Below are 23,629 nucleotides of genomic sequence, written 5' to 3' on the forward strand. Positions count from 1 at the left end.
ATAAGAACGGCATTACTTACCATAAGCCGAAAGACTGAACAATTACGGAAGGGTATTTTATGCACAACAGGGCATATACAGGGAAGCTATGGAGTCAATCCACAAGAAGTGTCCAGTAATGGTTGCATGACCATTTTTAAATATTTTAATTTTTTATATGTGATTACCCTACAATTGAAAAGTTCAAAATAGTTTTTAAAAATTTTTTACCTTTCATCTTTACTGAATGGTGGCCATTTTCATTTGTAAGCACGCGATGATGTTTCAGTTTAGAGACGTTAGCAAAACTATGAATATCAGTGCACTGGGTTAAGTTACAACATTGCAATTGACATGATTGTTTTTAGAAAAGTGTCCTCTACAACATTGTCTATTACACAAAATACCCTAAATTCAAAAATAACCAGTCAAAATGACCTCCAAAGTTGTTATCCAAATTTTCAAAAATCCACTTTTTAGGCCCAAAAATAACATACAAGGAGTGATTTATGAGACTATTTTTTTCCTACAGTTTGATATCATACACTACTAGCCTCATATAGAGCAAGAACACTACTTACAAATGTTTCCTTAATTTTTTATGAATTTTTGAAATTTGAAAATTTTAATTTTTTGTAAAGTTTGGGGTTAGTTATCTCACGTGGGACTCAATATAAAAATATGATTTTTGCACAGTTTTTACACCTATATGATGGCAAAGTACTGTAAAAATTTCAACAATGATATCTGACTGAACAGATATATGGATTTTTGAAAATGAGGAAATAATTCACATTACTCTACGACTGATCTTATGGTTGTTGCCTATTTAAATGGTTTATTGTATCAATGTAATAAAATTTAAATGTGATGTATATTTAGTTAACACCCAATATTCATTTAGTTTATTTTTAATAATGCAATATTAAACAATAGGAGCTTTCACTTCTGTTCTATGGTAATAGAATGCCCATTTACGTTTAGGTTTATTGTCAATAGGTACATTATTGCTGCATGTGGCATTGTTGTAGTCGGTCTCTTCCCAAACCTCCGTTAGAGTGGATGTACATACTTCATCGAGAGTGTAGATTGTGTTATGTGCTTTGTTCTATGTGTAATTTGTAATTAATTTTGACAGATTAACTGGAATGCAATGACATGGATTAACAGTGCTCTGTTGGACAGATAGCAAAGTGAACTGTGTCACAAAACAATTTATGGTTCAGTTTCAAAAAACTTGAAAATATCACTGACTTTGATGAAGTTAGACAAACTTTGTTTAAATTTTGAGTAAGGAGTCATTCCAATCCCGGGAGCGGAAAGACTTACCTTAGGGGGAAAAAAGGACGGGTATACACTCGCGCACACACACACATATCCATCCACACATATACAGACACAAGCAGACTGCTTGTGTCTGTATATGTGTGGATGGATATGTGTGTGTGTGCGCGCGAGTGTATACCCGTCCTTTTTTCCTCCTAGGGTAAGTCTTTCCGCTCCCGGGATTGGAATGACTCCTTACCCTCTCCTTTAAAACCCACATCCTTTCGTCTTTCCCTCTCCTTCCCTCTTTCCTGACGAAGCAACCGTTGGTTGCGAAAGCTAGAATTTTGTGTGTATATTTGTGTTTGTTTGTGTGTCTATCGATGTGCCAGAGCTTTCGTTTGGTAAGTCACATCATCTTTGTTTTTAGATATATTTTTCCCACGTGGAATGTTTCCCTCTATTAAGGACACTTAACACTGTAGGCTTCTCTCTTCGTACTTCATTGTGGAATCACATAGTTCTTGATTGTTTCAAATGATGCGGGAAAATACATAAATGTGATAAGCGTGCTCTCTCTCTCTCTCTCTCTCTCTCTCTCTCTCTCTCTCTCTCTCTCTCTGTGTGTGTGTGTGTGTGTGTGTGTGTGTGTGTGTGTGTGTGTGTGTAAAGGCACATGCCATGTTTGAACAAGCATTGTGCAGTTGAAAAATGGCACCACAATACTATCACATGAGAAAACACACGAAGACACAGGATGTATGTAACATACCACTTAGTCGTTTAGTTCCCTCAGCCACAACCAGCCATGGCTGAAAGTCTTACTCAATGGGTCCCCACACGATGATGCCATGAAAAGCACAGCTGCGCCTCTCCAAAACACTGCAAGAATGGGACCTCTCCCACTGCCATATTTACCGACTGTCATCTGTGGTGGTGCAGAACCACAACTGAATCACAAATTGTTGAAACCAAATAAGTCAAAATTTTCAATTTTCGCTTTTTCACTGAATAGTACATTTAAGAGTATAGCCTATAATTCGGTGTCGATATGAAACATGTCATGCTCATACAAATGGTAGAAAAGGTGGTTCACTTCACGCTGTATATTGTTGAAACCAAGTAAGTGCCTGACTTGTTTCATTTCAACAGATGCTGCTCTTTTCCAGAATGAAGTCACTTTCAGTTCTGAAAAATTCCAGTAATGTAGCAGTAATACATATGGCAGTATTCAGTTTTTTGTTTCTCCTGAAAAATGTAAAAAAAAGACTTATTTGGTTTCAACAACTGATGATGATTCACTTAATCACTGAACAATGTGACTACATTCTTCAGCAGTCCATGCTTCTCAGTCATGACGACACTCAATATGCAGGCGTTTGTTTTTGTTAATAGCAGCCTTTACATGAGGTAGTAATTCCCTAATGTGACTGCTGCTAGTCTCCAACCAACTGTGCAGGATGAAACAATGTTGCAGCGAGTCAATTACTTGTTTTCAGATGGCAGACGCAGGAGTTACAATTTGTCTGGTGGTCAATATGGCAATCCTTCCTTGTGGTGAAGACACAGTTGACTGTAACTTAATGACGACTATGACTGCCCTCACATCTGCATGCAGTCCGACATTAGGTCAGTGTCACATCCAAATGCCTCACAAATAAGCATTCTGCACGATCCCATCTGCCAGCCAAAGAGAGCCCCACAATGAGGCCCCATTCAAATTCTATTAGATACTGGCACTGCTGCCTCTCTGGAGTAAGTGGCATCTCTGTTCTTCCTAGAGATCACTCAACATCTGACACTGTTCATGCAGCTTATACACACTATCAGGTCTGGTAAAAACACTGAACACTAACCGCACTACAGAACTTAGTTGGCCATTCTACCTATAACAATGAATAATCTTTTACACACTCACTGATGATGTGTACATGTACAGAGTTAAATTAATATCTGACCATGTCTTCTGAGTGCTTCACTATATTTTGGCAGGCAGTGTATTTCCACTGCAGGCAACTTATGCCATTCACAGTTCCTTTTAAGATTGTCTTTTGTTTAACATTTTATATCTCATATGATGCAATCAAAGATATGACTAAAATACATTATTCACTGGGGAGAAAAAATTCTGAAGTTATAACCACTTCCACATGGAACACTGGCAGTTGTGGCTGGTCATCTAGTCCAGTCTTGCTCACTTTCCTTGGAATTATGTACACAACCACTTACTACAGATTGTAACCGAAGGTCTAGTCTGTTGTCTAAACAGAGAAAGAATATTGGTGTAAGTACTCTGAAGACACAAAGGGAAATGAAGTTGTCAACACTGCTTCCACTACTAAACACAGAAATAAAAGACTCACTACACAGATAACCAAAATACATGTACATGAATTATCACTTGTACTTAAGCCTGGACAGTATGAATCACCTCTATCTCCTATTGGTGATCTTTAATGTCCATACAAAATATTCAAGGTCTGACAGCCTTCACAGTACCATTTCTACTTTTGTACACAACTATGTGTTAACTACTGAAGCTACTTTGTAGCTCACTAAATCTCCACTGAAGTGACATACCCAGTAAGTGCAGCCCTCTGGCAGCAGAAAAAGGAACAGTCTGCACATTAAAAGACAAAGTAACTGTTGCCCTCAGGTTGTAGGTACACTTATCTATAAGGGATATGGATGCCTTCAGCAACACCTGGTTGCACGTGCCCATATGGCATATAGTCACTGTGCTGTAAGTGTTATGAGACATCATTCTTTGAGCACAATTACCTGAATACCTTTCGGTTGCATGGCTGTAAAATTGTCCATAGACCACACAAATTACTGCATGTTTCTGAGTAATGCATCACATTAAAATCTAGTGAAATGAAGATTATACATCAGACGGATCCCTGCATTATATGGAAATCCTAGTTGTAATATTAACGTGTAACACGTGCTCCATAGGTTGCTTACTAAGAACTGTTTTGCATGAACAACTATCCACTGCAGTGATACATAGCAAACTTTTTCAGGGCTTTTTTTTTGTAGAGGTTTGTACTATACTTCTCATCCAGGTTATACCAACTTCCTTGTTGCACACAATGTTCAACTGCTGAACCATATGATGGCCACTAAGGCATGCCCAAGGACTAGTGGTGTGAGGCAGCATTCCCAGATCTCAGTACAGGAACCCCAGATTCACAAAACCCATATCCAATGTATAATGTGATAGTTCACTGAAGAGTGCAAGATCTGGCACAAGCTTGTCAAATGAAAGAGACAAAGGAGGCAGTGTAAACACAAATTTGCACTTTATTTTCAGATTTTAGGAAACAAAAACTAATACTTACTGTGAAACAACAGCAATGTGTTGATGTCTGAGCTCAACCCACAATTCATCATTTTCATCCAGCAGCACCTCTTTTTCTGGTGCCCCTGCTGTTGCTTCATACCTAGACCACAGAAATCAAAGATTCAGTATGGAGGAGTATATATTTACAGAGATAACTTAAAATATGTTACATTTGTGAATTTGTATCAAATTCAAAGAGAGAATAATACACTCAGGAAGAAGGGGGCAGAGGCTGTGAATACAGCTGTATGACAAAATAACTTACTTATAGACATCATTTTCTATTGGTAGTAAATCATATGCCATTGCTTGCAGTGTTAGTTCATGAAGTAATGGTGAGACACAGTCGAATCCTCTATCCAAAATCAAAAGCTGGGAACGAGCTTTTTCTGGTCCTTCACCCATTGTAGGTTCATCTGCCTTATATGCATCTAATTTCTGTTGAACTAGTTGGGCTAATTCAACATTCTTGTCAAAATCACTGGAAAAAAGATAATCATTAAAATGAAATTTCTAAAAACAGAACATCTATCTTATTAGACAGGAGCAAGTTAAAAATGGAAATCAAACTTCTGTGAACCTATCTACAAACAATGCCGAACAAATTTAAGACTAGGCTGGAACATAAGGAACTTATGGTCACTTCAGGTAATATTAGAAGATAATTTACGTGAGCCAACAGTTTATTTCAACTGAAATTTTCACCATAATGATATTACAATCATTTTGTAAAATACATTAATGTGTGCACTGAAACAGTACAATCATTAATTAACACATACATTGTAGGGGAACATCCTGAGAAAAATGACTAAACAATAGCAGAAGAAAAAGGCACCAAGCTGACCACAGGACTACAAATTTATGAGCTCACTGCTCTGCAATGCGCTAAATTTTGAAAGATATATCACACTTTGCTTTCCTATAAAATGGAAGGATAGTATGTGCTTAAATTAATGGTTATCCCCTCATTAAAATTTGTAAGTTACACTCTTAAAATGCCTCACACAATAACTAATACAGTAATCATTATTTGTGGCAGGGGAAGGTTCTCCAAATTAGAGTATGATGGCATTGCTTTATCAGGGTATATATGCAGACAAGGAAAAAGAATTCCCAGATCTCCCAGTTAAAAATACATTTTCTCCCAGGTGAAAAAACAATTTTTCCGTGTTAAGTGACTGTATTCTTTCCGTCGGAACTGTAAAACTTATCAATCCTTTGAATGGATATGGTTTCATACAGCAGCGCTGAATTTATCGGCGCTTTAGAAAATGAAACTTGAAGGGAGGGAAGGGGGGGGGGGGGGGGGGGTAAAACACGTTTTGGGAAGATCTTTTATGTGCAGCAACATGTACACTGCGTATTTTCTTATTACGAAAGTATAAATTCAAATTCTATCAACAGGAAAAGTCAATGGTTTAAGTTAATATACATTTCACGTATAATATTTCTTTCTCAGATTAATAAGCTACAAGAGAAGCTAAGCTTCCGTCCCGTTTTATCTTCAGGAAAGTTCGTTTCCAGATGCAACGAGGATTCCCTGGCAGAGACATAACGTACTCTGTCCATGCATTCAAAAATCAACTTCAAATTCATTCAGAAATCAACTTAGAATGTGTTCAAAAATTTCCAAAAACAGCAAGGGTGCATTTCAAAATCATACGAATAATCGATAGATCGACGTGCGCTGGATGCTAGGTTCTTTGTGAAACAAGGTTTTTTCCTCAAGAATATGAATTTGCCCCCAACCCCCGAAATTGCCGCCTGGCTCGGATACCCTGGTTGAGACCGCCACTGACTGTGGAAACTTTATTATTGATAACTGAGCCATGCGTGACTCGTGTTCCTGCCATCATGTATTTTACACCCTGTTTTTAACGTACTTCCACCTCACTACATTAATTTAAATTACTACTGTCACCGAGTTGCTGCTCAGCCTGACCATGACCGGTGCTAGCAGCACGTATCGATATATCCCCTCTCGTAGTACTGTTGCTTGACTGCTATTACTTCCTGCTCGTTGACTGTCGTTGGGGAGTTCGGGTTTCAAGTTTGGGTCTGCCAGTCAGTTGGAACATGTTTGGAACGCAGTCCGGGCCTGCCAGTCGAGGAGTTGCAATGCGGCACTAGTGCAGTCGGCTTGGAGCAGCAGTGAGGTCTGCGTCAATATGGCTCACCCGACCATTGCTGCCACACATCATTTGAGCCATGACATGGTCTTGGTGGATCGTCGGTCAGTCGTCCAACCAGAAGACCCATTTTGGCTCGCTGATGGTTCATGAGTCGTCGTCGTCATTCTCTCTCTCTCTCTCTCTCTCTCTCTCTCTCTCTCTCTCTCTGTGTGTGTGTGTGTGTGTGTGTGTGTGTGTGTGTGTGTGTGTGTGTGTGGGCGCGCGCGCGCACGCACACAGACTTCCGATTTGTCTTCCTGTGTGTTTAGTTACTGCTGGATATCGTTCAGGTCTTTGTGCGAGTGTGTGTCAGGTTGTGTGTGTAGTTTACATTATTTCCACTGACGACTGCCCTTATAAGGGTAGTCGGTCGGTTGCTACAGACCAGCGAAGTTATCTCCACGTGGTGCAGTCGGCTGGGTCCACTGGTGGCCCCTGTGCAGTGTCAGAGCGTGTGTGGAGCTGTCCAATCACTATGAGCTTCATGGTTCACCGACCCAGGACGTGAAAGTTGACTAGTGGTTTCAACTACCCACACCACGTCCATTCATGTTGTGGTAGTTCATTTTGGTGGTTTGCTGTTGGGGAGGTTTTCTTGCGAGCAACACCAAGTGTTTCTATTGCTGAAATTTAGCTGCCATGCGGTGGAATTAACTGTTTTGGTTGACTACAATTCGAGTGCACCAGCAGAATTTTCTGCCTTGTTGCCATTAGTGTTCTGGTTAACTGCCCTGGGCACTGACGTCAATTCAGGCAGTATTCTTTTGAGTGAAGTTAACTATATTACCGTATTTCAAATTCAAGTGTACCAGCGGAATTTTCTACCTTGTGACCATTAGTGTTCCGGTTACCTGCCCTGGCCACTAACGTAATTTCAGGCAGTGTCCTTTCCTCACCTGTTGTTGCTGTCCAACATGGTGTGCAATTTTGACAGCTAATACATACTTCATTGTGGATTATCATGTTTGTATCCTTTTGTGTTTGAGTTTTCATCTACTGATTGATGGGAAGCAAGTCATCATGTCGGTCGGTCCGTGGCTGTCCCCTGGTCGGGCTCCAATGGATCAAGTGCAGTTGGGCTCACCACCTCTCTAACGTAAGTTAACAAGGGCAGAACGAACTCCCTGGAGGCTTCTAAGTGCCATTGTCTTTAATGTCTTTCTCACCAGTGTTCAATTATTTGTTTTCAGCTACTTAAAATTTAAGGCTTATGGATATATTTCCTTTTTTTTAAATTTTGCAAAATTAATGGTGGGCTTTTAGCCTTGCAACTTTATTCTTAAAATTTTCTTTCAAGCTTAAACATTGCAGCCTTCTGCCTTTAAAGATTATGGTAATATATTTTAAAATTTTGAAATTTAATTGTGGCCTTCAGTCATTTGTATTGCACCTTGCATATGTTTGTTCTATCTGCTTTGCCTTGAGGTTTTCCACCTAGCTGTGATAAATGTTTTTTAATTATTTTATTTGCTTTTTAATTGGTTTTTTATCATGCTGATTTTTAAGATTTCTTGTTTGGAGGCCTTCAGTCATGAAAGAGTTGCATTTGGTAAAGGTTCGGCTATGTGCCACATTGGTTGTAAATGTTAAATTACAAGAAATTACAATTAAAAGGTGAAACTGAAACCAACCTTATTTGGCCCTTTCAACAATCCTAATTACCTGTTCTGACCAGCAGGTGTTTCAATAATGATTATAATACACTGCCAGATAAAAAAAATAATACCCTTTTATATGTTTCCAATCCACTCAAGACTTGTTGCAACAGTGCATATGGGGTACAGGAAATGATTAAATTTATAGATCAATAGCACACGCGGTTCTGAGGTACCAGGTATTGATGCATTCTGAAGTACTAGTATTAGTATATGGTGTCGCCTCCACAGGCAGCAATACAAGCACTGGCAGCCATCCAGTCAATCGTACAGATGGCAAATACTATCCTGGAAGATTTATGCCACACCTGCTCAACCTATTCATGTAGTTCTGTAAGAGTAGTTAGTTGATGAGTCACACAAGCCACTTCTCATCCCATTATACCCCACACACACTCAATTGGAGACAAGTCCAAAGACAGTGCTGCAAACACTATCCTGTTGGTACAATGCATCACATTCCTATTGCAAGAATTACAAAAGAACAGGTTTAACAACCTTTTGCACATAGAAAGTTTTAGCTTCTGGCACCACAGACCACAAGCCCAGGAATGGGGGCAGTGTGTCAAACAAATGCACTCTATGGCTACAACACTCAGCAGGTCTACATCTTATGGGCACATGACCATCACTTGCATGCAGGCAGAATCTACTTTCACTGCTCAAGATCATGGCATATTATTCCATCTTCCAAGTGATCCTCTGACAGCACCACTTTAGTCATGCATATTGATTCTATAGCGTGAGTGGAAGACAGATTAGATATGTGCATGCTCTTAGACTCACTGCTAATAACTGGTTCACAACAGTTCAACTTGACACATCTCAGCTCCCAAGCCCTCTTATCTTTGCTGTAGTAGCTGTATAATCTGCTTCTGCTGCCATTACAATACGACAATCCTAGCAGGTGTGTGTGAAGTGTGGACATCCAGAGTCTCAGCTACAGGTGTGAGAATGTTCAGGTGACCAATGATACCAGCATCATTGCACAACTAACGAAGCAAATCCAACTTGTATTGTAATTCTCCAGAAGTATCATGTCACCATTTGGAAGGCCACAATTTCACCCCTTTCAATCTTGCTCAGTTGGCTGCACGAAGTAAGAGTGTCTCTCTCTGACACGGTTGCCTGTTTGCCTCACAGGTTCGCACCATAACAAGCCTTCTGGCTGTCAACATTCCCTATTAAAGGGTAGACACAAATGGCAATCTGGTAGCTATGCCACTACACTATCTGTTGGCAGATGACAGTGATACCATTATCAGTACGTCTATCCCCCAGGTGGCACACACCATCATCAGATCGAAACTGATGTCTTTACAAGAGTATTTCTTTTTCTCCACCACACTCCAGCAGTGTATGTTGGTCTGTGCACACAACAGCAAGGCCTTCAGTAACCTTGGCTGTAGAAGCACAAGTATTTGTGGAAGAGAGAATTACTTGAAGTTCCCCAAGCCTCATGACTATCACACTACAAAATACGAAGTACTCTGAAATCTTGATCCTCGGTTATAGCAGCTGAGTAAGTTAGTCATCAAAAGCTAAGCCCAGTAAAAGCACAGTTACTTTAAAATGTTGGCATAAACCTGCAACAGGCATGTGTTTGCTGCAAGGATAAAAAAAAAATTGAGAAGAAGTGTGTGATTAAAGGCCACTGAAGCAAACCATTTACAGTAGATATAGCGAATTAATAGCCAAAAAAAACATTGTACTTTAAGCACTATTCTGAGAAGAAACTTCTATTTAAAAGGATCCAACAATGCATCTGTCCTCAGACATAAATGAAAAGAGAGATATATATTAAACTCTAAACAATTTAAAGCACTATGTTCACTGTAGTACACCATTAAGAAGGTACCCATCACTGAAGTAGTGTGAGGACAGGAAGGACTGTATAAAGATGCAAATGCAGCTCTAAGCCAGATTCATACAGCTGTTAAGTATATTGTGTCAAAATACAACAACAGGCCTCTGGAGTGAAATTAAGATAAATAACTTACTAAGAACACATATTTTACAGTCAACTTCATCGGGGTTAGATTACTAATGGTGTAGTGATACCTTCTGAGCTGACATGGAAAGTGATGTTCATATGGATTCTTAGGGAGGACACACACCGACATAGTGAGCCAACCTTGACATGTGGTGTAGCAGATAGATAACAAGACAATGGTCTGACATGCACGTAACTCAACGCCAATGGAAGTGATGCGCTGTTAGTAATGTAACACTGTCTCCGACGACAAAGGAGTTTTGACTTTAGTCAATAGAAGTCTAACAGACATTGATGGGTACCTTCTTAATGGTGTACTACAGTGAACATAGTGCTTAAAATTGTTTAAAGTTTAATATATATCTCTCTTTTCATTTATGTCTGAGGACATATCATTCTAAGAACTGTGGCTGAATTGTCAAACACCTTCATGGAACACCTGCAACCTGAATATTTACCAACACCAACTCAAGAAATCTGGAAGAAAATGGCTGGTCATTACTGAGAACTGTGGAACCTTCTGAACCTTATCAATAGGTTAGACAGAAAGCACATCAGAGTTAGGGCTCCTGCTACACATGGATCAACATTTAATAATGGCAGAGGATTTCCTTCCACAGTCTTGTTAACCGTTGATCTTTATGTTTGGGAGTATGGTCACAACAGTGATGGAAGAGTACAAAAAGCGAATTCTTTTGGTAGAACACTGTTTGGGGGGGGTGGGGGGGGGGGGGGGTGACACCCTGCTTCCAGAACCTACACCTTTGTTGCAAGAAGACTGAAAAATCTCATTATTTTGCTATGGGTAAAGCTTTTGCTCTCACAAAACACACAATGAGATTTACAAATAGACAACTGTATAATGAAAGGTGCATATTTAATTATACATTACTTCAGGAAAGCAGCTCTTCACAATTCAAGTTCTGGATGTTGTGTACTTCAATAAACTGTGACGTGAACAAAACTGACATGGCGGTTCAAGCGCTCTCTCTCTCTCTCTCTCTCTCTCTCTCTCTGTGTGTGTGTGTGTGTGTGTGTGTGTGTGTGTGGGCACACACGCGCACCACCCTGTTGGGACTCTGAGAAAAACTAGAGAACTAACAGAGACATACAAATGCCATGGAGCTGAGAAATCACATCTGTAGTTTACTTCTTAGTCCAAGTAGAGCATTGTCTTTGCAAAATTATGTATGTATGCAGCTATGTACCCAAAAAATCTAATTTGCATTATATTCAGCAAATCAGTAGACAGATTTTCAGACTTCTATAGCAAACCCTATTACATATTTCCATTTAGCTCTTTATATTCTTCCTCTTCTAAAAATAAATTAATTTAAATTACTGAACTTTTCTCTGATCTAACACTTGTAATCCTTTCCCAACCTATCTTGAGCATATCTGTTGCTTCCACCATGCGACTGTAATCATAAATACATAGGCATTTCTCCAGAAGACCATGAAAATTAATACTGAACTCAGGACCATCTTTCGTTTTCCGAGTGCAGAAACATTCGTAAATAGTCACTGGCACAGACATGGTGTACTGCAAAAGTTGCGCACACCAGTCACCTGACAACAACGTGACATGGCACAAAACTCAGTTTCATTGCATCAGTCTGGTGGCCACTGCTCTACTGGACTGTGCATGTTCCATCAACAGCTGTTACCCTTGTAACATGCCACATGCCAAATCACTACCATGTCACTTCAATGGGCACCCTGCCGTAGACCCAGGTAATGTTGCAGTTTAGCAGCCACCCCAACCTCTCTCCTATTTACCACATGAAATCAACACTGACAGCTGCTCAGAAAAGTGGCCCTTCTCATGTAAGGTATTTAAAATACCACTGCCACACAATTAGCAACACTGTAATGTCACCCAAATGAAACTGATAAAATGAAGGGTTTATTACCTTCATTCCTGGGAGGCACCACTGGATGCAACAACAGATCCTACATGACAAAGTGATAGGTCATGAGCAAACAGTGCCTAAACCAGCTCCCTTATGGAGAAAGTAAAACTGTATGCTTTTCACTGACGGTCACACAGAAGTCACAACTGCCCTTCTCAGCAAGTCACTGGAAAATTGGATCATCAAAGATGATGGCAATAACACTCGTGAAATTTTTTAATGATTGGGGTATGTCGATATGACTGGTCTGGAGCCATCCATTCAAATTACTGCAGAAACTATGTGGACTTACAACTCCCTGAAATACTACAAATGTTATGGAACTGTCCTCTTACTGAAATGGTTTATGACATTAAAGAAATTTCACCTCCACATTCACTTGTACTCTTGATACTTTTGTAGCATTACATCATAGTTAGTCCAAAACACAGTGATGTTCCCTGTAGCTGTCTGTCATTTGAATTTACATACAGCTGTCCACCTGATTCGAGAGCAGCAGTCTTCACTCCACTACAGAACATGTTGCATTCAGAGCTGAGCTGACGACTGCAGGATGGGTGTGTCAGTGGTATGGCTGATTATCTTGGTAATACAATCTGCCTATTTCAGGATAGTGTTATCATTGTTTAACACTGTTGGCTATGCAGCAATATTATTTTTTCTTGGGAAGCTTTTATTTTTGAAGAATTCTTGGAGATTGCTTGATCAGGCAAATGTGATCCAGATCATAGGACTATAAGTCACTGATCACTTCCCACAGAACAATGTAAGAGCAGGAGAGAGTAATGAAACATTGCTAGCACATAGCATTGTACAAGTGTGTTCATTTTCCTATGTTCAAATGGCATAAACAACTCTTACAGCAAGAGACTACAAACAGCTCAAGCTCTGGGACAAGTTCAAGTGCTAATACTGTCTCCCCCTGGTGCCACAGTTAATGCACAGTGGTAAGAGGACACTTAGCAAAAACTGATTGCATACCATTAAGTCCAAATGCCCAGGAATGTTGATGGATGGCATCATTCTGTTGCAGGATAATGCCCACCTACATGTTCCCAAAATTGTTTTAAACACACTGCAGATGTTTTGCTGCAGATGTTTTGTACATCTTCCATACAGTCCCAGTCTCTTCTCATGAGGCTTCTGTATTTTTGGTGCCCTGAAGAAAAACATCCATGGCCATCGATTTTCTTCCGAAAAAGTGCATATGTGGGTATAATCATGGATTCGTAGACAGCCACAATTATTTTTCCAAGAAGGCATTACCCGTCTTGTCTCACAGTGGGGTAAATGTATTAACAGTTATGGTGATTGCTTCTGAAAGAATGAGGTTTGTCAATTGTACTTTAACTCTGACATAGATGGCAAAGGATTTGGAGTAATAGACGAACTGAATGGACAATGATCTGAAAAGATGAGCAAAAACCTACGCAAAACAAAGGTAATGGAACATATTCACATCAAATCAGGCAATGGTGAGGAACTGAAGAAGATATGATATACTATGAATAACTGACAAGTTTTTTGTTATTTAGGCAAAAAATAACATCGTCACTGAATTAGGCAGAATATAAAATGCAGACTGGCAACGACAAAAAAAGTGTTTATGAAAAAGAGGAATTTGTTAACATCGAATATAAAGTGTTAGAAATTCTTTTCTGAAGGTATTTGTCAAGAGAGTAGCCTTGTACAGAGGGGAAATGTGCATGCTAAACAGTTCAGACAAGAAGGTAATAGGTTTTGAAATGTAGTTACACAGAAAAATACTTAGAATCACATGGGTAGGTCAGATAATTAATGAAGGTGACACTGAATTGTATTGGGAGAACGTTTATGGCACAACTTTACTAAAAGGAGGGACTGGTTGACAGGACATACCCTGAGGCACTAACGAATAGTTAATTTTGTAATGGAGGGGAGGGGGAATGAGATTTGCAGAGAGGCAAAAGCAAGCAGGTTCAAATGGATGTAAGCTGGAGTAATCATGCAATGATGAAGAGGTTTGAACTGGACAGATTAGAGTGGAGAACTGCATCAAAGCAGTCTTCAGACCAATGACCATGTCATTTATTTTATATTTTATCAGTTCCTTTTCTGTGTTTGTTGTTGAAACAAACCTATAACATATTCTGACCATAATCTATCGACTCATTCTAAATCCTGCTAATCCTGCTATAAGCAACTTGCTATACCAGCAAGGGAGGCACTTTGTGGGGATTCATGCAGTATCAATTGAGCTAGGTATTTGTGACAGAAGGAAGTTTACGGGTTAATGTCCCTTCAACATGTACGTCATAAAAAATTTAGCACACGCTCTGACTGGATAACGATAGGGAAATGAACCTACTCATTGTCCAGTTTGAAGGCATCAATCATTATTTTCTGGAATTAATTGAAGAAAACCAAAGAAAATCTTCATACCAATTGCAAAAAGAGAACTTCAATTTCATTCTTCACTGACACAACCGGAGTGTTAATTACTGTGCAACTCTCTTGGTTTGTTGTTCTGAGAATTACATACATCAGCACAATAAGGTGTCTTAGAGTAGGATTAGGATTTATTGTCCAGATAACACTAAAGTAATCAGAGAAGGAGCACCAACTCAAAGAGGACAAGGATTGATATAGAAATTGGCTGTGTTCTCTTCAAAGTAAGCACGCCCACTTTTACTAACTGATTTAAGGCAACCAAAGAAAACAAATCTGGATGGTCATCAGAGTTTGGCCCTTTCTCCTTTCGAAAGAATCCAGATCATTCTTACTATTTAAAATATTCCTATTCACACACACAACAGGTCTACTTTGAGACTTAACATTACTGCCACCATAGGGTGTTGATGTAGTTTCTCATTAGTAAGCAGTCATGTGTGTATCAAAGTACACTGTATCACATCAAGACATAATGCAACAAATTAAGTAGCAATGGAAATTAGTTATTTCCCCAAACCTTCCTTTAATTCAGCATTATGTATCATATGATCAAAGCAATAATTATGAATCTAATGTATCTCTCTACTGACAGGAGAAAAACTGTCCACAAAATCTAAGTACAGCTAGTTCAATATAGGTGAAATAGTCACACCAAAAAGCTTTCCTTTTTTCACATGAAGGAAACACCTTCCAGTAAATTTTTCCTTGACTCATTTTTTCAAGATGCCATGACCATTTTTGATGAGAGAGAATACAGCTACCAGCCACTATTTGGTCCTTTAAATTTATTTTAATTGGTTTTATATGAAATTAAATTTACTTATATACCTAAATAGTTACTTTCTACAACCACACATCACATGGCACCTCCACTGTCCATACTTTATGATCCTCTGACATGTTAGAAGAAGCTACATTAAAATAAGTGCCCTTGTCTAGTAAAAACATTAACCACTGCAATAAAAGAGAGTAAGGAAAGGAGATACAAAGAGAAGAAACATGGAATGGTCACAGGTGGGATCAACGAGAATTATGTATTAACTAAACAGCTGTCATTTTTGGTTTCTTATCTTTAATAATGCTGATGTTTTGTGATAGATTGATGGTCTATTAAAAAAGGAGAATTTCAATTTTATTACTCAGTCTGTGGGATAGAACAATGTGGGAGTTTTCAAACTATGTGTTGCAGCTCGCAACAGTTACATAAAGATGATTTTCTTCATTTGCTTTGTGGGTAAAGGAATAATGTCTGTGCTACTCATGATTTGTATTTCTCCATCAGCATAGATGACTTTACAGATATAAGCACAAAAAGTCATTTATGAATGAAACCAGTAAACTCCCGATTCTTTAAAGATTTGTACTCCCATGTATAAAACAATTTCAAACACCTGATTACTTTACAAATGAGTTAATGTGTTAAATATATGATTTTCAGCATGTAAGCATGACACAGTTTACAGAAGGTTTGAAATTATGTTCAAAGATAGATAGTAGTCTCATTATGAAACACTGGATGAATACAGTGTCAGTACTTTGCACTCCATTATAAGCAAACGCTAGTTTTTCATCTATCTCAAATGTTTATGACATCATATCTCCTGAACTGTGTGTCTAACAATGATTTAATTTTGCAGGCACATTCAGTAGTATATGTGCATACTACTGTCTGTAAACTGCATTGCGAACAAAGTCAGTGGTAAACAAGTAATAAATTAAAATGTCATGCATGATGCTGAAGTTTGATTGCATGAACAGCAAAAATGTAGTATGCGATGAACTTTTTTCCATTTCATCAATTTGTGAGGGGGTTCCAGTGAGAAAATGTTTTGTAAGGGTTTGAAATTATGTTTAAAGTATATTGGAGGTACCTAAGTGCTCTCAGTCTCAAATAGTGGATGAAAGAAGTCTGGGTATTAGAGCCCAGTCAGTTATCAGCCTAAAGACAAACACACAGTTTCTAACTTTCATACTTGCCTTATTGTGTTAATAGTTCAAGGTATAATTATACCTCTTAATGAGTAGATTAGGACAGTGTTTTATATTTGGTCAATAATTGTGTGAAGTACTAAAAAATCAAATATTTGTTGCCCCTTGAAACTGTAAGGTACTGATAACTGGTACTGTGCCCCAGGTTCAGGTATAGTCATTTAGTAATATAGATACACGGCAAGAACAGGGAAAAAAGTTGGATAGGCTGACTTAGCATATAGAGAAGTGACAACTACCTTCTGTTAAATTAAAAGCAAGGGCAGTAACAATATGAATGAAATGGGTATTCCACTGTTAAATGCAGAGCAGAGAGCACATAAGGGGAAAGGGTGCATTGAAGGCTGCTACGAGAGGGAGGACTTGGTTGATGATGTGACAGAAGAAGAAACTGGACTTGATATGGAAGACATAGGGGATCCAATATTACAGTCAGAATTTGAAAGAGCTCTGGAAACTTGAGATCAAACAAGGTGCAGAGCATAGATAACATTCCATCAGAATTTCTTATATTGTTGGGGGAAGTGGCAACCAAACAACTATTGAAGTTGGTGTGTAGAATCTATGAGACTGGTGATGTACCACCAAACTTTCAGAAAAATGTCATCCACATAATTCCGAAGGTAGCAAAGGCAGACAAGTGCGAGAACTATTGCACTATCAGCTTAACGGTTAATGCATTCAAGCTGCTGATGAGATTAATATACAGCAGAATGGGAAAGAAAACTGAGGATCTGTTAAATGATCAGTTTGGCTTTAAGAAAGATAGAGGCACCAGAGCAGCAGTTATCATGTTGCACTTGATAATGAAAGAAGGATTGAAGAAAGATCAAGGTATGATCCTAGGATTTGTTGACCTAAAAAAAGTGTTTGACAATTTGAAATGTTGCAAGATATTCAAACTTCTGAGAAAAACAGGTGTAAACCACAGGGGAAGATGAGTAATACACAACATGCATGCAAACCAAGAGGGAACATTAAGATCGGAATACTGAGAATAAAGTGCTCTGATTAAAAATGGGTAAGACAGGGTTCTCACACCTACTGTTATATCTATACATTGAAGAAGCTGCGACGAAAATAAAAAGTTTCACAAGTGGGATTAAAATTCATAGTGAAAGACTATGAATGATAAGTTTTAGTGATGATTTTGTTATCCACTGTTAAAGTGAAGAACAACAGGATACGTTCAATGGAATGAAGAGTCTAATGAGTACAGAATATGGATAGATAGTACACCAGAGAAAGACAAAAGTAATGAGGAGTAGCAGAAATGAGAATAGAGAGAAACTTTACATCAACATTCGTGATCACAAAGTTAAGGAATTCAGCTATCTTTGAACCAAAGTAACCCATGACAGATGAAGTAAGGAGGACATAAACAGACTAGCGCACGAATACATGGAATTCCTCGCCAAGAGAAGTCTACTGGGAATCCATCAGGTAGGATTAAAGGTAGACATTAGATCAATTTGGAGGCAGGCTGCTATATTTGTTACCAGTAGGTCTGAACAACATTCGAGTATTATGAGGATGTTTCACGAACACAAATGGGGATTCCTGGAGCGTAGATGACTATTTTCGAAGAAGACTTTTTAGAAAATTTAGAGAAACTGCTTTTAAAACTGACTGCAGAACAATTCTACTGCCGTTAATGTACATTTTGCGCAATGACCATCAAGATAAGAAAAATTAGGGCTTGTATGAAGAAATATTGACAGTCATTTTTCCTTTGCCCTATTTGCTAGTGAAATAGGAAAGGAAATGTTTGGTACAATACAAACTATCCTCCACCACACACCATACAGTGGCTTGGGGAGTAAGTACATAGATGTAGATGTGCTGATATCAAACACAGGCCTTAATCTGAGGAGGAAATTTCTGAGAATGTACATTTGGAACACAGATTTGTACAGTAATCCATCATCAACAGCGGGAAAACCAGAACAGGAGATAATTGCAACATCCGAGATCTTGTGCTACAGAAGAATGTTGGAAATTAGGTGGACTGATGAGTTAAGGAATGATAAGAAGAAAGGAACATAGGGTAAACACTGACAGAAGAAGGGACATGGTGGTAGAACAATTGTTAAAACATCAGAACCGATTCCATTGTGCTAAAAGGAGCTATGGAGGGTAAAAAACTGTAGGGGAAATAGATATTTGAATATACCCAGTAAATAATTGAGGATATAGGGTGCAAGTGCTATAGAGAGAGAGAGAGAGAGAGAGAGAGAGAGAGAGAGAGAGAGAGAGAGATTGGTTTCAAATCTATCATGCTGTTGTAAAGACACGAACAAATGAAAATGAGGAAGTATGGTGAGACTTACTTTAACTTCAGTTTTACATGCAGTACTGATGAAAATGAACGACAATAGCATCATCCATTACAGAGTCCTGGCTACTGAAAACATGATTCCAAATAAGATGAAACAACATTTTGAATCAAACCACAGTAGTTTGGTAAACAAACTAAGAGAATAATTTCCTCGCAAGTTAAAAGAAATGAGAGAACAGAAACTTTCAGAAAACAAGCCCAAGACTCTTCTTTGATCTTGGAATATTGCTTTCCATGTAGCAAAGAGCAGAAAACCTCACCATAGCAGAAGATATTTTACCAGCTGCTATGAACATAGTGAGTGAACTGCCAAGCAACTGGCAATGGTGGTTGTCATAAAATAAAATTAAGTTTATTTACACCACACTTCGAGTTGAATTTCACGTGTTGAAGCCATGGGTGCTTTTTCACCTTCAGGTCAAAGGAGCAGTGGAGCAAACCAGTTTGAAAACCACTACAATAATGCCTCTGTAATAACATCAATGTAAGCTCTAACTTTCTGTATGGTGCTTGTTCCTTCAATTAAATCAAAGATTTCTCAGCATAAGGTCTCTTCTTTAACATGGTATAAAATTTAATTGTACTAAAGTGAAATATTTTTCATGGTAATGTTTCAAATTTGATACTCATACAAACACAAAAAAATTGTAAAATTCAATTCCCTTTTGGTCTCCATATAAATCTGGAAAGACATAAGGCTGAATGAAAAGTACAGATTAAGATGGAGTGCTGGGTCTTCACAATTACATAGTTTTGTTTGTCAAAGTGCCCAGATTCTATGACTCAAAATTTCCCCAATTCCTCATAATCATTAAAAACGGTTGTATAACAGCTGCTTTTAGGGGGTTTGTTCTCAACTTGTTAAATGAAATGGTTTCTCCAGTGCAATCTTATACAATAAACACCAGTATTAGTATTCTACTCCGAACTGCCTATTCATTAATGAGGTGGTTGAACTTTCATGTTCAAAACTGTTCAACAGCAGTAATATTGGTACGTTGTATTATTTATTGTCAACCTTGCAGGTGTGACAGGACAGAGATATGCTTGATAATGTGTCTGAATTACAGGGACCAGAAAATGTATCAATTTTTTGTGAATTCCCCAGTGATCTTTTATGAATTCTGCACAATCAACAATGATATTTGGGGAATCTGTCAATTTTTGCAAAATTCTCATCTACATTCATCAAAGCCTGCATCTATTTTTATTTGGAAATTATTAGACACACAAATTGAAAAGGTTGTCATGCTACATGAGTGAAGACAAACAAAACTTCAGTTCTTTAAAATTTACTGTTAAAAAGTGTTTATTGGGAATATTTTGACTGGAATATTTGCTTTTGCAAAACTTTCAACAGCTTTTTCCCAAAATTGCCTTTGTTTCCTTTATCTGTATTTAAGCTTACAACAAATGATTGCTCTGTTGAAAAGCAGTGGCATTTTCCCACCTGTAATTGAAAGCATCTCCAGTTTAAGCTGTTTCTTGACATTCTTTTCTGGTCCCATCCACATTGATGATCACAAGCTATAGCACAGAGTGCAGGCAAAATATAATGGCAGCTGGTCACAAGCTTAAAACAAACTAGAATTCTGAGTGCCCGAGGGGAGAGGAATTGTGCAGGAAAACAAGCCCGGCTTCCCTCTCGCAGGACAGGAGCCCATACCCACAGTCTAACACTACAACTGTGTTCTGCGAAAGCAGAACTGACACACTGTGTTCTGCGAAAGCAGAACTGACACACTGTGTTCTGCGAAAGCAGAACTGACACACTGTGTTCTGCGAAAGCAGAACTGACACACTGTGTTCTGCAAAAGCAGAACTGACACACTGTGTTCTGCAAAAGCAGAACTGACACACTGTGTTCTGCAAAAGCAGAACTGACACACTGTGTTCTGCAAAAGCAGAACTGACACACTGTGTTCTGCAAAAGCAGAACTGACACACTGTGTTCTGCAAAAGCAGAACTGACACACTGTGTTCTGCAAAAGCAGAACTGACACACTGTGTTCTGCAAAAGCAGAACTGACACACTGTGTTCTGCAAAAGCAGAACTGACACACTGTGTTCTGCAAAAGCAGAACTGACACACTGTGTTCTGCAAAAGCAGAATTGACACACTGTGTTCTGCAAAAGCAGAATTGACACACTGTGTTCTGCAAAAGCAGAATTGACACACTGTGTTCTGCAAAAGCAGAATTGACACACTGTGTTCTGCAAAAGCAGAATTGACACACTGTGTTCTGCAAAAGCAGAATTGACACACTGTCACAGAGATCGCCAATTTCTTCTGTTGATGTAAGGGTCATAATCTAAATCTATAATGGAACAGGATTAGTCACTTCACTCATTTCAAAATAAGAAAAATAAACAACAAGGAAGACATAGCACAAAGCATTCAGGAACAGTTACCACACAATTGGTTGTTGAGGATGGTAGAGTATTGTTCAAGAAGTAGTTCAGTCCTGACCTCTAGTGGTATTCGATGCAACCACACCTCAAAACATCTGTCACCTAGTTTGTCAAGTTAAAAGTGTTTACTTTATACCAACTTCCAAAATTTTGCTAACAAACATGCGAGTTTCTTCACTACAAAATGCTAGGTCCCACGGCTAAGTACTACATTGCATTACGCAGCATGTATCTTAAATAGACCACTCACCTACCCACAAACGGCAGGGCACCAGAGCATCATTGGGTTTGTGCAATGTTTATTTTGCAATCAAGTTCTGACACATTATCTTTCCAAACTGGGCTCCGCTAGATGATGTACAATACCAGTAACTGAACACTGATTACATCTTCAAAATTCATATGCTGAAAACAAAGCTATTTCAAACTATCTCTGTTAAAATAGTTCCTCCGGATATTTGGTGGTCATAGTTCCTGTCTGGCAAAATGGGACATTCTTTTAAACTGACAAATTGGATGTAATTTGGGAAGCAGAAACCAGGACAAATTGAGACACTTCTCTTAAGCTTTGTGATTACTACTGTCTGTAGTTAGATCAAAATAACGGATCTCTGAAAGATCATCACATAATTAGTTCAACGGTGTCGCAAACTAACATTTATTTTACAATTGCTATTTATTTGTTCTGTCCAACATCACATTTTTTGCTTCTTTGGAATCATTATAAAATTTGGAGCTTAGCCTAGAAGTACAGTCCACTGATTTCAAAGACATCTGATGTTTAACGGTATGATAGTAAATTACTACTTCCACTGCTGTTACTATTTTGCCCTGTTTAAATGAATTTAAAACAAAGTAACTGTCCATTTTTTAAGTGCTTTCAGAATACATGATTTATGCTTCACACTAGCAAAATAATCCTCAGTATTTGCTCTTCCCCATGTGCAATGGAAACAACTTTTTCTTGGAATGAACATTTCCTCTTTGGCATTTTGAGTTCACTTGAAACAAACACTTTCATAACAAATTAATCACTATATGACTCGAGGAGAGAAACAGAGGACCATATTGCTGCAAAGCTTAAATTGAACTGAAATTAGGGATATTAATGGAAACTCAACAGCAATAATACTTGTTAAGGGAATCAGACAACTACGATGATAAAAACTTTCATTACTTAGCTTTTTTAGCTCAATAGCGGGAGTTGAAATACAATAGATCCTTGCAAGAATTTGGAGGAAAATAGATAGTATGAGAATATTTATCTGAAATTCAAGATCCAGGACAAACTGATGTCTTTAAAGTATTTTTCCGGACACCAATTTATTTAATCACAAACCAAGACTGTCCCAAAAACCTGGACATCTGCCAATCCTATCTACTTTCAGACAGTTAATAACAATGCAACTATGTAAAATATTTACTTCTTTACCTGTTTGTTACAAGGAAAAGTGTCACTGTAACGTGCTAAACAATATTAATTTTGATACATTACAGGAAAAGTAACACTCAGAACAACTATGTGGCTGGCAAGGTTCACTGATTTTAAAGCTTTTATTTAAGAGTCAATTCACATATCAGCTCAATGCACTAGTATAACATTATAATTGACACTCATTTCTTACTGAAGTAGTGGATAATTAATTGTAAACATACCATCGATATCTGACTGACGGGTACTCTCCAAGAGTAGCACACAAGGTTGCTATTTGTTCAGCAATACGTTCCATGTTTGCATTTCGACCACCAGCACAGGAGGGATTGTAGAAGCATTGAAATGTATCAGGTGAATCCAGAGAAAATACCTAATAAAAATCAAATATTGATGTCAAAATTGTGGGAAAAATTATCAGTTCTATTAGCAAAACAACGAGTAATGTTTATGCCTAAACATGTATATACAGCATGTTTATTATATACAAAATTGTGTGCAAGGGGGGGAGGAGGGCACAAGATAAACTTTGCCAGAGAAATGTATTACTTGTTTCATGCAACTCCAAAGCATACACAAACACAACAACAACTTGCATACACTACACATAATAGAACGAAACTGATAAACACGCTAACATTAAGCCAACCATGAAGGAAGTAACTACATAAATATTTATCTAAAGGCATGATGATAACTATA

At 38.2% G+C, this 23,629-nt stretch overlaps 1 protein-coding gene across 3 annotated transcripts in view; it reads right to left on the reverse strand.

Annotated features, from left to right (window-relative positions):
* The window catches only part of LOC126470660 (protein ROP), a 96,737-nt gene that overhangs the window by 19,920 nt on the left and 53,188 nt on the right, over positions 1 to 23,629 (reverse strand). For all 3 annotated transcript variants that reach the window (XR_007586273.1, XM_050098651.1, XM_050098650.1), the window contains exons 5-7: positions 23,152 to 23,300; positions 4,857 to 5,072; positions 4,590 to 4,691 (exon numbers count right to left, since the gene is read on the reverse strand). Coding sequence is in view for 2 of the 3 variants with exons in the window: in XM_050098651.1 (XP_049954608.1) it covers positions 4,590 to 4,691; positions 4,857 to 5,072; positions 23,152 to 23,300 (467 nt within the window). In the remaining variant the exon portion in view is untranslated. The remainder of the gene's footprint in view (positions 1 to 4,589; positions 4,692 to 4,856; positions 5,073 to 23,151; positions 23,301 to 23,629) is intronic.

This window comes from Schistocerca serialis, chromosome 3 (assembly GCF_023864345.2).
Source record: "Schistocerca serialis cubense isolate TAMUIC-IGC-003099 chromosome 3, iqSchSeri2.2, whole genome shotgun sequence".
Classification (NCBI taxonomy): domain Eukaryota; kingdom Metazoa; phylum Arthropoda; class Insecta; order Orthoptera; family Acrididae; genus Schistocerca; species Schistocerca serialis.